General features: G+C 44.4%; 1 protein-coding gene across 1 annotated transcript in view; it reads right to left on the bottom strand.

Annotated features, from left to right (window-relative positions):
* GNAL (G protein subunit alpha L) overlaps positions 1-4,413 on the bottom strand; it is a 129,524-nt gene extending 125,111 nt beyond the window's left edge. The window contains exons 1-4 of the mRNA XM_004385795.2: positions 4,209-4,413; positions 3,838-3,910; positions 3,059-3,113; positions 2,616-2,735 (exon numbers count right to left, since the gene is read on the bottom strand). Of these exons, the coding sequence (XP_004385852.1) occupies positions 2,616-2,735; positions 3,059-3,113; positions 3,838-3,910; positions 4,209-4,350 (390 nt within the window). The 5' untranslated portion in view covers positions 4,351-4,413. The remainder of the gene's footprint in view (positions 1-2,615; positions 2,736-3,058; positions 3,114-3,837; positions 3,911-4,208) is intronic.
* Positions 4,414-12,628: the final 8,215 nt, after the last annotated feature.

Raw genomic sequence — 12,628 nt, 5'->3', positions numbered from 1 at the left:
AGCAGTTCTACCCTGCACACACGGGGTCGCCCTAAGTCAGAACTGACTTGACAGCAACTAACAACAACAATCTTATATAATGATATAATAATATGATATCATCTAAGAATATAAGTAACAAGAATATTTCAGCACACCATAGGATAAATGTCACTGAAAACTGTGTGCATATTAAAGTAAGAAATAGCATTTCAGAACGAAGATTACATTTAGACATTAAGTTTCTTATTTACATAACTCTAGGCTGTGTGACAAATGAGACGCGTCCTCATTGTACATGAACATAGGTACGTAAGACAGTAGATTGTTAGGTTTAAAAAATACCAAGAAAACTAAAGTATTCTCTCTGAAAAAGCATTATTGTCATATTTGTATCTGCTGGTCCCCCAACTTTCTTTTATTTTACTGATAATTAATTGTAGTTTCTGATAATCATTTTTAAGTAACCTTAACGTATCTATGAAAATACGTGCATCCAAAGGAAATGGTTTCTTGAGTTTTTTTTTTTCAAATTCATGATTAAGCTCAAAAACCACTGCCACAAAGTAGGTGTTTTAGATTCCTTAGGTAATAAACTCATGGGAGTCACCTATTGTTTGAGAATTTTGGATTGAATATGGGATTCCTTATCTCCTGTGAATCTGTCATGAACAGAAGACGAGATGGGACTAATTTTAAAAAAAAAAAGTTGCCGTTGAGTTGGTTCCGACTCATAGCAGCCCTACAGGACATAGTAAAACTGCCCCATAGGCTTTTCAAGGCTGTAAATCTTTACAGAAGAAGACTGTCACATCTTTCTCCTGCAGAGCAGCTGGTGGGTTTGAACCATGGACCTTTTGGTTAGCAGTCGAGCACTTAACCACTGTACCACCAGGGTTCCTATGGGACTAAATTAATACATCCTAATTCTAATTTCTCACTGTATGCTAAGAATAACCTTTCCTAAATCAGAACCATACGTGAGATGTTTTATGATGATTTTTGGGCGAACATAACAGGACACATTCTCGAGCTCAGATACATATTGTATAAATGTCCACTTATGAAATTGAATGGGGCTGCCATTTCTGGTTTCCATTAGGGCTCTGCAGTTTTGGGCGACTTCTCCAATATGTAAAATATTACATAGTACTGGAGGACTCCCTACAGCTCTGTTGTAGAGACTTTAGGGTGTGGTGTGAGCATTGCTTTGCCCATCTTCACTTCCCTGGCCTCCAAGTGATCTCTCTACCCCCCTCCAAATCACTTCAGTTAAACACCACAAACAAAAACAAAAACCCACAACTGAACCCACTGCCGCTGAGTTGATCCCGGTTTGTAACGACCCTACAGGAAAGAGTAGAACTGCCCCATAGGGTTTTCAAGGAGAAGCTGGTGGATTCAAACCGCCGATCTTTTGATTAGCAGCCAAGCTCTTAACCCCTGTACCACCAGGGCTCCAACACAGTTTAGTAAAAACAGTTCACCCACTGGGGCAGCATCGTGTCAAGCCAGATGCCTGGGCCCCTCTTCCAGGTAGCTTGCTACCCCTCCTTTTCAGATATTCCAGAAATTAGAAATTCTAGCTGTACTGGAATGCATATCAGAAGCAAAACCGCAGTAGAGGATGAGAATGAAAGCTTTCTGTAAAGAGTAATTCTTTATCCATCATCCCAAAGTAGACCCACTGGACTACCCTGGGCTGCTGCAGAGAGGGGAGGGTGAGCAGCTGGCGACTGCCCTTTGGTTGGAGAAGGGACGGTGTCTGCCTGTTTGCACAACAACTTTCCTTCAAAGAGAGGAGTGTGAGAATGGAAAACATCCGAAAGCCACCGTGCAAGGCAATAACAACCCTGAAATAATGACAATGACGGGTGCACACATACATGCATACAAATATACTCTTCTGGCACAACTGTAACAAAAATAATTTTCTAAGAAATTTAAAAATATATTTTCCTTTGAAACATGCTTTATCAAGTTACTACATAACAATATTTGAAAAAAAAATCCACTACTCAAGAGAAAACATATACACATATATTCTTTTTGCATAAGCAGTACTGACATCTAAGTGCTTAGGAAAACGGCCCTAAACAATACAGGTGTGAATAAAACTGCATTTTATCACCATAGAATAAACATTAAAAAGGGGTCCATGTTACTATTTACAGCATGCATTCTCTTCTTATTTGACTGAAAGGTGTGTATGGCATGAATAAACCGAATTCCGTTCTTCGTATTATTCCCATGGAGGCAATTACACAACATAGATATTCTTCTCTACTCATGTAGTTTTTATTCTTTTGTCATCTGAGAAACTGTTAATTTGAAGACAATATAGGAAAAAGTACTCTCACATATCTTAAAGTACTCTCATATCTTAAAGGTATGCCGTCTTCCTGTTTACCAACTTCACCAATACATTCATAAAAGCATTTCTTACAATCCTATTGCTTTTAGTATTTTTAACAAGAGAAAATACTTTGGCATGAGAAGAAGCATTTCTCTTAAGTATTTAGAAAGCTAGATTTCAAGGAAAGTTAATAATAAATTAGTATTAGCACTGATTTCCAGTAAGCAACGTCATTAGAAAAGGTTCCATTTTTCACCATTTAAAATAAGGATTTACTTACCTGGGAATATTCAAAGTCAGTGATAGGGGCTATGCTCTTGATATAGTCTGATCGGAACTGGTTCTCGGGATTGGCCAGCGGAACAGGGGGTATTATAGTACTCATTGCCGAAACGATTGTCTAAAATGGAATAAAAAGAAAATAGGTATTTAGATAATATTTAGGCTCTATGTATGACGATCTGGAAACCCTGGTGGCGTAATGGTTAAGAGCTACGGCTGCTAACCAAGAGGTCGGCAGTTCAAATCCACCAGGTGCTCCTTGGAAACCCTATGGGGCAGTTCTGTTCTGTCCTATAGGGTCGCTATGAGTCAGAATCGACTCGACGGCAATGGGTATGGTGTGTACGATAATCTAAAATATGCAATTTCTGTCTGAACAGTTTTACAGCACAAACTACTTAACCTTTTTAGTAAACAAATATTAAAAACAAAAGTTCTTACCACAATAGCATCTTTAACATTTTTCCGGATGTCCAGAATTTTCTGTTTCTTTTCCCTGTATTAAAAAAGAATCGTTACTAATTTGCCTTTAGCATGGCCTTGAATCCATTGAGCGGGATCCTACATCTCCAGCTGCAGGAACGGACCACACTGGCTTCACAGGAGGTCAGCACAACCCCCATGTCAACATCTACAGAGTTTTTATCTGGCAGAGGAGGACACTGCCTTTTCTAATTGTACTCATTTATTTCCAAAGCACATTTTCACAGGCTTTATTTTGAGCACAGCTTAAAAAAGTTGAATGCACACATTATAGTCTATAGTTTTAAACAACCACAGTTTACACATAAACATAGTGAAACTGTTTTGAATATTGCCTATAAAAACAACTATATAGTAACACTTGCAAATATATTTTATTTGAATCTATCCATATGCTGATAGTTATGAATCGAAATAGATGCAAACAAATGATATTATAGGAAAAAGTATGTTGAGATATTGGAAATGTGTGCTCAGAGCAGGACCAATACCCCAGGTATACCTAACAAACCATATTTTGTTAAACAAGTGTTGTTTTTTTTTGGGGGGGAACTAGACACCACCAAAAGAGAATCTATCTAAATATACCAAATTCAACAGTAACTCCCCCCACCCCCTTAAAGGTCTACTGAATTGTGAAATTAACTGTTTGGAGAAAGCCCTCCTGGAAAGAATGTGGAGAAAAGTCACAAAGTTTGTATGCAGTTCGGAAGCAAAACCAACACAGCATTCCTTACTCTGGATTAAATCCGTTGACATGCAGAATCCTCATTTGTTTGACGATAGTGCTTTTCCCAGACTCACCGGCCCCTGCAAACAAACAGAAAGAACGCTGCAATCTGTATCTCCATACTGTCGCCATCTCTCGCTGGCAACCCAAACCGAGCAGTTATCCTACCCCGATTCAGGGCTGTAGACACACTGTACATACGCTATCAGAGCTAACTCTTGGTTTGGGGAACTTGCCCCTGGTTGCCGCGGTCGGGTCCGAGCTGTCCCTCCCCGCCCCGCCTCTCCCAGGTCCCGGTCCCGCTCCGGGTATCAGCGCTGCGCCCCAGGTGCCCGTGCTGCGTTCTGGGCGCGGGGCCGGTCTGCACCCCCGCCTTACCCAGCAGCAGCAGTCGGTGGGTCGCTTTATAAGCGAGTCGCTCTTTCTGCAGCTGCTTCTCAATCTTTTTGTTGGCCTCCCGCCGCTCCTTTTCATCGACACCCTGGTCTTCTGCTGTCTTGCTGTTGCCCAAACACCCCATATCTGCCCGCTCGGACGTCAGCCACAGTTAGGAATTCGTACAAAGTGCAACAGATCGGTGGAGATGTGTGGGTCCCCGCGGCGGCTCCTCTCCTTGCTGCTGAAAGAGATGCTCCGGTCTCTGGGCGCTTTTGGATCGCCGCAGGTGTCCTCTCCCCGCCCTCCCCTTCCCGCCGCAAACTCCTGACCACGGAGTGGAAGGCAGATGCCCAGGGAAAACGCTTCGGAAGGAGAATTTTATAAATCTGCTGGACCGTTACAGATACGGTACAGCGATGGAGACGCGGACAAGCGCGCCCAGCTCTGCGGAGAAGGCGGGCGGCTGCTCCCTCCTCGCCCGCGCTTCTCCCGCCGCCCCGCGCGCTCTCGCCCACCCCGCGCGCCCACGCATGCCCGGCACCGCCCACAGCCCAACTCGGCACCGCCTCCTCCGGCTGCGAACTGGAGCACCCAGGGAGCCCCCCGCACGTCCCTACCGCCGGACCGCTGCCCGCTCCGCGCGCCTGTCCGGCCCTGGCTGGCCCGGGCGATGGCACTGACTCGGGTGCTGCAAGCGTCCGCTGCGCTCCCGCCGCTGCCTCGGCCTGTGCCTCGCGGCCGCCTCAGCAACGACAGGTGAGGGCGCGCGCGGGTCATGCATATTCTATAAGGGAGGAGGATCTCTAAGAGGTTCGCCAGTCACTCAGCCTTTGTTCTAGTAATTTTCTTGAAGATTCCAGCTCGCCCACGCTGCCGCCTCCCTTAGCCTCCGGTTTTCACCTCCCGCCCCCGCTTTCCCTTTGCAGTTTTCTGAACAGCTCCGTTTCTTTCTAGAAGGTACTGTGGCCTCGAACGTGGCATTTTGGTGGACGGCCGCAGGAGCAACAGGTTGGCACCTGTCCCCAGTCGTTACTACTGGGCGGCCTCTCGCCCTGTGACGGCCACCACCAGCCCTAGACCGGTGGACGGCGCGGGCCGTCTTTGCCAGGCACTTTGATTTCCCCCTGCTGGAATCCCGAGGAGAACAAAGAGGACGATGCCGAAGACGTGGACGCTGAGCAGTGGAGAAAGTCGCTCTTTCATGTGGATTGCACAAGTTAGCGGTCTCTGCGCTCTGCGAACACTCTGCACCGCCCGCCATTGTGTGCTGGCATTCCGCCCAGTGCTGTTTTCGTTCGAATCCCTCTGCTCTCCTCGAACCCCCTGCCTCTTTCCTCGCGTTCTGTATATGGCCCAGCTTTGGCCTTCCCAGAGACCCCACAGCCCCAGGAACTCCCTTCTCCAAAACACTTTCCCACGGCCAACTGTCCCTCCACCTGCGCTAGGGAAGTGGTCTCTGGCGGCCCGCGGCTGCCCCTCTCCTGCCTCCTCTAGTTATCCCGTCAGTCTTCAACCTCCCCTTTTCTACTGCCTTCTTTTCCTGCCGCAAACAAACGCTTCAACGCTGGCCATCTCCCATGCAGCCGAGAAGGAAAAGGTCAGCAGCACTGGCCTGCATTTCCCAAGCTCCTGTTGACATCTCCACCAGACAGCCTGGCTCGGACCCAAACCGAACACGGCCAATCCTCTCCCAGCGGCTAGGTCTGTCAGGGAGCTGTGGTCTTGACCTACCTGACCTCTGTGGAGAGGGCCTGCCCCCTCGCTGAGATTCTGTTCTCTGGCTCCCACAGCCTTCCCCAACTGTCTGTTCCCTCTCTGGCTAGTGGGTCTCCGGCCCTCCAGTTCCACACAGCCTTTCTTCCCAGCACAGCTTTTCCAGTGGGAACTCCTGTACTCACAGCTTTATTACGTGCACTTCACACCTCCAGCCCAGCTCACTCTCCTGTCCACCCCACTGCTGCCACACACAGCTTGCACCGGGCTGAGCTCACCCTCCACTCCCCCACCTTCAACCGGCCCGCTCTCTCTGTTAAACAGGGCCCCAATGTTCAAACCAGAAAACTATGTTTTCTCTCCCAAACCCAGTTATGTGCCCTGTTGGGTCTATTCCTAAGTATCTGTCCTGTCCTTTCCACCTGCCTGCCTCCCTCTGGCCTAAGCTCATGACTTCTAACCCGCACATTGGCAGTGTCCCCCCCCCCCAACCCCCACAGTGTTGCCACAGTGACTCAACAAATCCTGTCACTTCACCATCTCCACCATCTACATATCCCCCGTCATGGTCCTTCAAGACTGGGTGACTGTAAACCTCCTTGCTTCAGCTCTCAGGTCTCTCCTCTTTCCAGCTCCCCCATAACCTGGCGCTCAACTACTTGCAGTTCCCTGAATACCCTAGATCCAGCCTGGTGAGCAATACATGCTGCTCCTCTCTCTAGGACACACCTGGTCCCCTCCTCACTTGCTTAGCTCCTAATGACCTTTCCAGCCCCAAGCTGACGCCCACTCCTTCCACAGTTGGGGTTGGGCACCCCTTCCCAGTGCCCTGACAGCTGCAGTGCACCCCACCATCTTACCCATCACTCATGAAGTAATAGTTTGCTTACTGCTCTGTCCAAACATCACTGGATTGTGGGCTCCTTAAGGCCTGGGCTGAGTCTGCCCTCTGAACCCACACCTGTGCCCAGTTCAGAGCCTGCGGCGCAGAAGGTGGTCTGTGAATGTTTGTCGAATGGGTGAATGAACTCCAGAAAGCCAAAGATGCATCCTGCCTCATGAAGGGAATCTCATAATCAAGTTTTAGGTTCATAAAATATTTGTCCCATTTAGTGCTATTTTGAAAATGCAAATACTTTTTAAAAACAAAAGCAATAAATTACTCTTTTGATATAGGCAGAAGCAAACATACATTGTCACTCTATTCTGAGCTAGCTTAAAATTTGTAGCATTGTGGAAGACTGTTTAGCACAGTTATCACATCTCACGCCTCGTGAATGTGCTAACACATATACTCACACATGGCAATGTCAACCCAGCCTGCACTCTGGCTAATGGGCAGTCAGAAGGCAAGAAAAGGATATTAAAAAAAGCAGTGTAGTGGGATATTTATAAGAATTTGTCAAAAATTTTTATGCCAAGATTTCTATAATTTGTTAGGGGGAAGAAAAGAGGACAGAACAAATCCCATGAAAACTTATAAAGGGAGAATGATGTTAGACCCCAGAAGTCACACTGATACTCAGTTATTGTAAAAATAGAGCAGAAGATTTCCACTTTTCAGATCATGCAATTAGGGTTAAAGGTGATTTTTTATATTTGGAATTTAAGAAGGATTAAATAAACAGATATGATGAAAAACATACCATAATACACCCAGTAAATTAATAAAGCAAAGATGTCACTTTGAGGACTAAGGTACACCAGATCCGAGCCATGATATTCTCAGTTGCCTCATATGCATGTGAAAACTGAACAATGAATAAGGAAGACCGAAGATGAATTGATGCTTTTGAATTATGGTGTTGGTGAAGAATACTGAATATACCATGGACTGCCAAAAGAAGGAACAAATCTGTCTTGGAAGAAGTACAGCTCCTTAGAAGCCAGGATGGTGAGACTTCATCTTACATACTTTGGACATGTTATTAGGAGGGACCAGTCCCTGGAGAAGGACATCATGCTTGGTAAAGTAGAGGGTCAGCGAAAAAGAGGAAGACCCTCAACAAGATGGTCTGACACAGTGGCTGAAACAATGGGCTCATGCATAACAACGATCATGAGGACGATGCAGGACCAGGCAGGTTTTGTTCTGTTGTACATGGGGTTGCTATGAGTCTGAGCCAATTCAACGGCACCTAACAACAACGAATTAATATACCAATAATATAATGACAACGTATGTAATGTGAAATAGCTTCTAGTTATTGAGCAATTACTGACACGATGCTAAATCCTTTACACGGAATAGTTTATTTAGTATTTACAATACCCATGTTAGATAGGAGCTATTGTTACCATGATTTTACAGAAGCTTAGAGGGGCCAGTGAGTGGTGAATCTGGAGCCCTGGAAGTCTGGCTCCAATACCTGCACTGCATACCCATAGTGTGCTCCAAAACCACTGCTAAGCACTCAAAAACACAGCAGCGCTTTTCTTAGGAAAAATGCAAGGCTAGTGTTTACTTAGTCTATTGTCAGGTAGGAGCACAGACTTTTTTTTTTTAAGCCAATCATTTGGCCTTTTTCTAGTCTGGGCTCTGAAACAGTCCTCAGCTTCATATTTCAGCTCTTACTTCAGTTCCTGCCACTTTAGACAGCTTGCTTTTGTTTTATCTTTTATCCTTCTCAGTGCCTCATAGAAATAATCTCTGTAGATTATTTTCTATTTTCAGCAGCAGAAACCACTCCATGACCTAATTACAACACACGTTAAAAATACTGTGGTAAATGTTTCCCATTTTTTTAAAAAAGGCAGGAAAAGTTTTTTAATTTCCCCTTTTTGTACACAATACTCTGCAATTAAATATTTTAGAATTTACTGAAATAAATTATCTCCTTTTGTCTTATGCTTTCAACCAACCAACAAACCTGATGCTGTTGATTCGATTCTGACTCATGGCAACCCCGTTAAGTTTCACACTAGAGTTTCACTCCATAGGGTTTTCAATGGCTGTGATCTTACAGAAGTAAATCACTGCAGCACAGCTGGGTGGATCCAAACAACCAATCTTTTGGTTAGTAATTGAGCATAAACCGTTTGTGCTACCCAGGGACCTACTCTGTCTTAGTTATCTAGTGCTGCTGTAACAGAAATACCACAAGTGGATGGCTTTAACAAACAGAAATTTATTCTCTCACAGTTTAGGAGGCTAGAAGTCTGAATTCAGGGTGCCAGCTCTAGGGGAAGGCTTTCTGTCTCTGTCTCTGTCAGCTTTGGGGGAAGGTCCTTGTCTCCTTCAACATCTGTGGACCCAGCGTTCCTTGGAGATCTCCATGTGTCTTGGCATCAATCTTCCCCTGGGTCTGGGAGGTTCTCAGCACAGAGACCCCAGATCCAGAGAACATGCTCCGCTTCTGGCTCTTGGTGTAGGAAGTCCCTCCCTCTTTGCTCGCTTCTTTCTCCTTTTAGCTCTTGTAAGATAAAAGGTGTGACGTAAGCAATAACGATGCATCCCGCCCTAATCCTGCCTCATTAACGTAAAAAAGATAACCTAATCCTCATTAACATAACCTAATCCTGTGTCATTAACACACAGTTCCAGATTTACAACACATAAAATAGAGGATAATCAGATCACAAAATGAAGAACAACCACACAAAACTGGGAATCGTGGCCTAGCCAAGTTGACACGTATTTTGGCGGGATGCAGTTCAATCCATGAAATACTCCTTCAACCAAAGTAATACTACAGAGCTTTCAGAAGTGCCTTCCATAAAGGACAGTGATGCTGTCTTGATTAACTGACAGCTCTCAACACCAGCCTGACAGCAGATCAAGAGGAAAGGTGATTAAGTGTCTCTGACTCCACCTTATGCCCCAAACCGAGGACTGAAATATTCCCATTAGAATGCTCCACTCAGTGTCACTGATAAGAGCTTAATTATTATATTAAAATTTGCTACCAAATACGTTTAAAAAACAGTAATAACAAAAATATAAAGAGCCATAAAGCAGAACAGGTGAAATCTGCAAACAGAATGAAACCACCGATGTATTCAGTGGCATCACTAGAACTGGTATCACACAGTGCGGTAACTCATGGTGTCATCCCCCCATGCTAATCACCACAATATTGTAGGTAAAACAGCAGAAATTTTGACAAAATCAGCAACTATAAAAACACTAGTAGCAATGAAAACAACATCGTGTGCTTGTAGTGCAGGCAGACAAAACCCTATGATTTGAAGCGTCACTGTAATTGGGTAATAATGACAGCTCTGACTGGAGCACATCAGAAGGTTCAAAAGTAAATTAGATTTGTAGGTATATTGATACATGTAAGCTGGGCTTACGAAACTGTATTTTGTTGCTATGATTAACTACAGGGATAGTTTTACAAAAAAAAATTTCTATTGAAACACTGCACAAAATTTTATAGACAGTCATTTTGGTGTCACCCCCTCTGACAGTGTCACCTGGTGCATTATGCAGCCCCCGCGCGCCCCTAGTGATGCCACTGAATGTATTACAGTTAAAAAAATATGTGAAGGCCATCAGACTGGGTCAGGTTATGAGGCAGAGATGGTTGGCAAAGGCAGGTCTCTGAATTGTCAGTGTATAGCAGTAGAAACTGCACACGTCAAAACTGCATTTAAGACATTTAAAAACCAGAGATCAAATAAGAGGTTAAAGGACAAGGAGGAGGCCACATTTGCGACAGTGAAATTAGCATCCCTACCTATGTAATTCTGCTTTTTAACCTCAAATGTGGTTGTTAACAGTGGTCAGGTTGGCCTTGACTCATGGTGACCCCACGTACAACAGAACTAAACAATGCTTGGTCCTGTGTCATCCCGATGATCGGGATGACTGGACTGTTGTGATCCACAGGGTTTTCACTGGCTGATTTTCAGAGGTAGATCAGAACCAGAAAATAGTCCATTTTAGTCTGGAAGCTCCACTGAAACCTGTTCAACATCCTAGCAACATGCACTCCTCCAATGACAGACAGGTTACGTCTGCATATGTGGTGAATTTGCTGGGAATCCAACCCGAGTCTCCTGCAGGGAAGGTGAGAATTCTACCATTAAACCACCGCTGCCCTCCTTTTAACCTCAAATAGCCTAGCAAAATATTGGACTGTAGCAAATATTCAAGTACATGTTGTTTAACTGTTTATGTTTTATTACTGATGTGAAGTTTCAAAGTGAAGTTTCAAATGTGGTGTCAAAGAAATGTATTTCTTTACTAATTATCAAACATCAGATGAAAAAAAAATTAAAAATTGCAAACAAATTTACCATGCATAATTCCTTAAATCTTAAGGAATATTTTATGGTAAAAAATAGTTTCAGCACTTATGGGTGTGTGATGGTTAAGGTGTTATGTTACCATGGCTGGGCCATGATTCTCAGTGGTTTGGCAGTTATGTAATGATATAATTTGGCAGTTACATAATGAGATAGTTATTCTCCATTTTGTGATATAAGGTAATCAACTCCATGATGTGATCTGATGTAATCAAGCCAATCAGATGTAAGGGGAGTTTACTCAGGGTGTGGTCTGCATCAATATATATGGATGTTCTGACAAAGCTCGCTGACTTTTGCTTGCCCTGGATCCTGCATCTGGCTTATCATCATCTGACCTCCGGTTCTTGGGACTAGAGCCAGTGGCCAGCCATGTTGCCTGCTAATCTTGGGATTCATTGGCTTTGCAGCTTGTGAGCCAGCAGCCTGCCATCTGACCTGCTGATCTTGGGTTCGTCAGCCTCTGCCGCTATGTGAGTCAGGAGAAGCCTCCAGCCTGACACCTGACCCATGGACTTGGAACTTGCCAACTTCTACAAAGGTATGAGCCATTTCCTTGAGATAAATCTCTTTCTCTTTATGTATATATAACTGTTGCTGTCAAGAGTAGAACTGCCCCATAGAGTTTCCAAGGAGCAGCTGGTAGATTCAAACTGCCAACTTTTTGGTTAGCAGCCATAGCTCACCGTAGCTCTTAACCAATGGGCCACCAGGGCTCCCTTTATATATATATAGTAAGGATGAGTTTTCTAAACTGGTTCTCAAGTCTGGTTAGTCTTAAAAATGTTGATGACTCTGCTTCCAGTAGTAAAGATGGCACTGCTAATCCATGGTGTCAGGTGGCAATAGAAATACACAAAATATCGCCACCAGTAAATCAAGTATTGGTAAGAGGCGAGGCTCTGTGTGATCGCATGTTTGATACTTTTCTACAATTTTGTCAGAAGTATAAGGAAGCTGGTTGGTTGATCTTACTTTCATTAGACAACACGGTGAAAGAAAGAGATGAGCTCAGGGCTTCAGAGTCACAGCTCAAGCACTGCATAAATGACCTCAAAGTTGCCACTTGTGCCCTGAAAGCCTTATTTCTTGTAACAGAGCTGATATTGCCAAAAACCAAACTCAGAGTCTTATCATAAGAGTAGCTGAATTACCATGTGAACTGGATTCCCAACCTTGAATGCTGTCTGAAGTTAAAGTGAGGACACTGACTGGGAAGAAATGGGTTCCCGAAACTTGAGATGGGTACATATGGGCAGATAATCAGGAAGTGGAGCCCCTAAATCCTGTTGAATCACTCCTACCAACAGAACCAGCCCTCTTACTCCCATCTGAAGATATTACCCCATCTTTGTTTGCTAAGCTACCCTCTTCAGTAAAATCATTAGCCCCTCCACCACCATCTGATGAAATTAACCAAGCTGTGTCTGAAGAGCCTTTGCCTGAGGTATTAT

This window comes from Trichechus manatus, unplaced genomic scaffold (assembly GCF_000243295.1).
Source record: "Trichechus manatus latirostris isolate Lorelei unplaced genomic scaffold, TriManLat1.0 scaffold00146, whole genome shotgun sequence".
Taxonomy (NCBI): Eukaryota; Metazoa; Chordata; class Mammalia; order Sirenia; family Trichechidae; genus Trichechus; species Trichechus manatus.
Note: the sequence above shows the minus strand (reverse complement) of the source record. Positions and strands in the feature narration are given on the sequence as shown.